The sequence below is a fragment of the Osmerus eperlanus genome, unplaced genomic scaffold, assembly GCF_963692335.1.
Source record: "Osmerus eperlanus unplaced genomic scaffold, fOsmEpe2.1 SCAFFOLD_463, whole genome shotgun sequence".
Lineage (NCBI taxonomy): Eukaryota > Metazoa > Chordata > Actinopteri > Osmeriformes > Osmeridae > Osmerus > Osmerus eperlanus.
This window is the reverse complement of record NW_026911383.1, coordinates 20993-22403: the sequence shown is the minus strand read 5'-3', so window position 1 is coordinate 22403 and position 1411 is coordinate 20993. Positions and strand designations below refer to the sequence as shown.

General features: G+C 48.2%; 1 protein-coding gene across 1 annotated transcript; it reads left to right on the top strand.

The window, feature by feature from the left end:
• Window positions 1-6: 6 nt before the first annotated feature.
• Window positions 7-1124, top strand: LOC134016006 (heparan-sulfate 6-O-sulfotransferase 1-A-like). Its single transcript, XM_062455444.1, has one exon. The coding sequence runs from the start codon at window positions 254-256 to the stop codon at window positions 776-778; it is 525 nt and encodes a 174-aa protein (XP_062311428.1). The 5' UTR covers window positions 7-253; the 3' UTR covers window positions 779-1124.
• Window positions 1125-1411: the final 287 nt, after the last annotated feature.

Here is a 1411-nt window from a genome sequence, read left to right as displayed (position 1 = left end):
CCCCATGGTAATGCAGCGGAGACTAACAGACACGCGTGAATACGGGAGCGAAAGTAAATGTAGAGTAGTGCTGTGGATTTCAGTAGTTACAATGTATCTTGTCCTGTAGAACGATTACAGTTACGATGTGTCGATATCGTTGATTTACTTGCGCAATGCTATGATCGCGTTTTGTTTCGCTCGCGTAGGGAGAACGAGAATGAAGCGTAGCGTTCTACACCCCTCTATTCGCTTCACAGGGAAATGGTAGCGTATGAACCGCACTGGAAGGACCATGGTTGAGAGGAGCAGCAAATTTTTGTTGATCGTTGTAAGCTCTGTATGTTTTATGCTGATTCTTTATCAGTACGTTGCTCCGGGGGTGATTAATTTTGGCTCCCCGCACGGTTATTTCACGGAGGAAGACGAGGGGGACATCTTCCCGACCCCGGACCCTCACTACGTAAAGAAATACTATTTTCCCGTTCGGGACTTGGAGCGAACGGTTGATTTCGAAATCAAAGGGGAGGACGTGATAGTGTTTTTACACATACAGAAAACTGGGGGAACCACATTTGGAAGGCACCTAGTCCAGAATGTTCGTCTTGAGGTTCCCTGCGACTGCAGACCGGGTCAGAAAAAGTGTACCTGTTACCGGCCCAACCGTAAAGAGACCTGGCTCTTCTCTCGATTCTCCACGGGCTGGAGTTGTGGCTTGCACGCGGACTGGACAGAGCTAACAAACTGTGTACCAGGGGTTCTCAACAAGAAGGAAAACAAGCTAAAAAATCTAAGGTAACTGGACATCTTTCATGCGGCCAGGGGCTTAATCTTGCCCAGTTGCCTACTTTACTTTGTAAAGGTTATAAAGAAAAAAACTCCCCCAATCACACTCACTTAACACGTATAGATTCATTTTAGTATACACTTTGTGGGGTGCCTAGATTGTTGCTTTTTATTCAGAGAGGGTTGAAGTTGATGCATATTTGTGAAGACTGGGGGAGGGCTTGTGGCTAAATGGAACAATAGTTTTAGTTGAAAATTGATTCTTAAGAAAGGCTGTCTCATATTCAGCCCTTGATGGCTCACTCTTAGAAGGGGTGGCTTCTATTCTCATTAAAACAACACTGCACTTAACAGACAGCTGACAATTGTTGATTTACGGGGCCATGATAACTTTAGGGAAATGAAGGCCCGGTAGATGTAGCTAACCTCCCAACACAGAGTAGAGTCGTCAGCCCCCCCCTCCTCCTGTCCCAGGGAAGGTGCTGATTGCTGGGCCTGAATTGAAACTGCCACAGTGGAAAGACAGCAGGTCAGGTTCCCAGCTTGCCAGCCAGTCAGCCAGAGAAGACCTCCCCACCCCCCTGGAAGAGCCGAGAGCTGCCCTTCTCCAGAGAGGATTGGGGGAGGGGGGTGGGCTGGGGGGCAG

Bases quoted from the DNA above. Each gene is read 5' to 3' on its own strand.
- LOC134016006 (XM_062455444.1), top strand. From the start codon at position 254: ATGAACCGCACTGGAAGGACCATGGTTGAGAGGAGCAGCAAATTTTTG.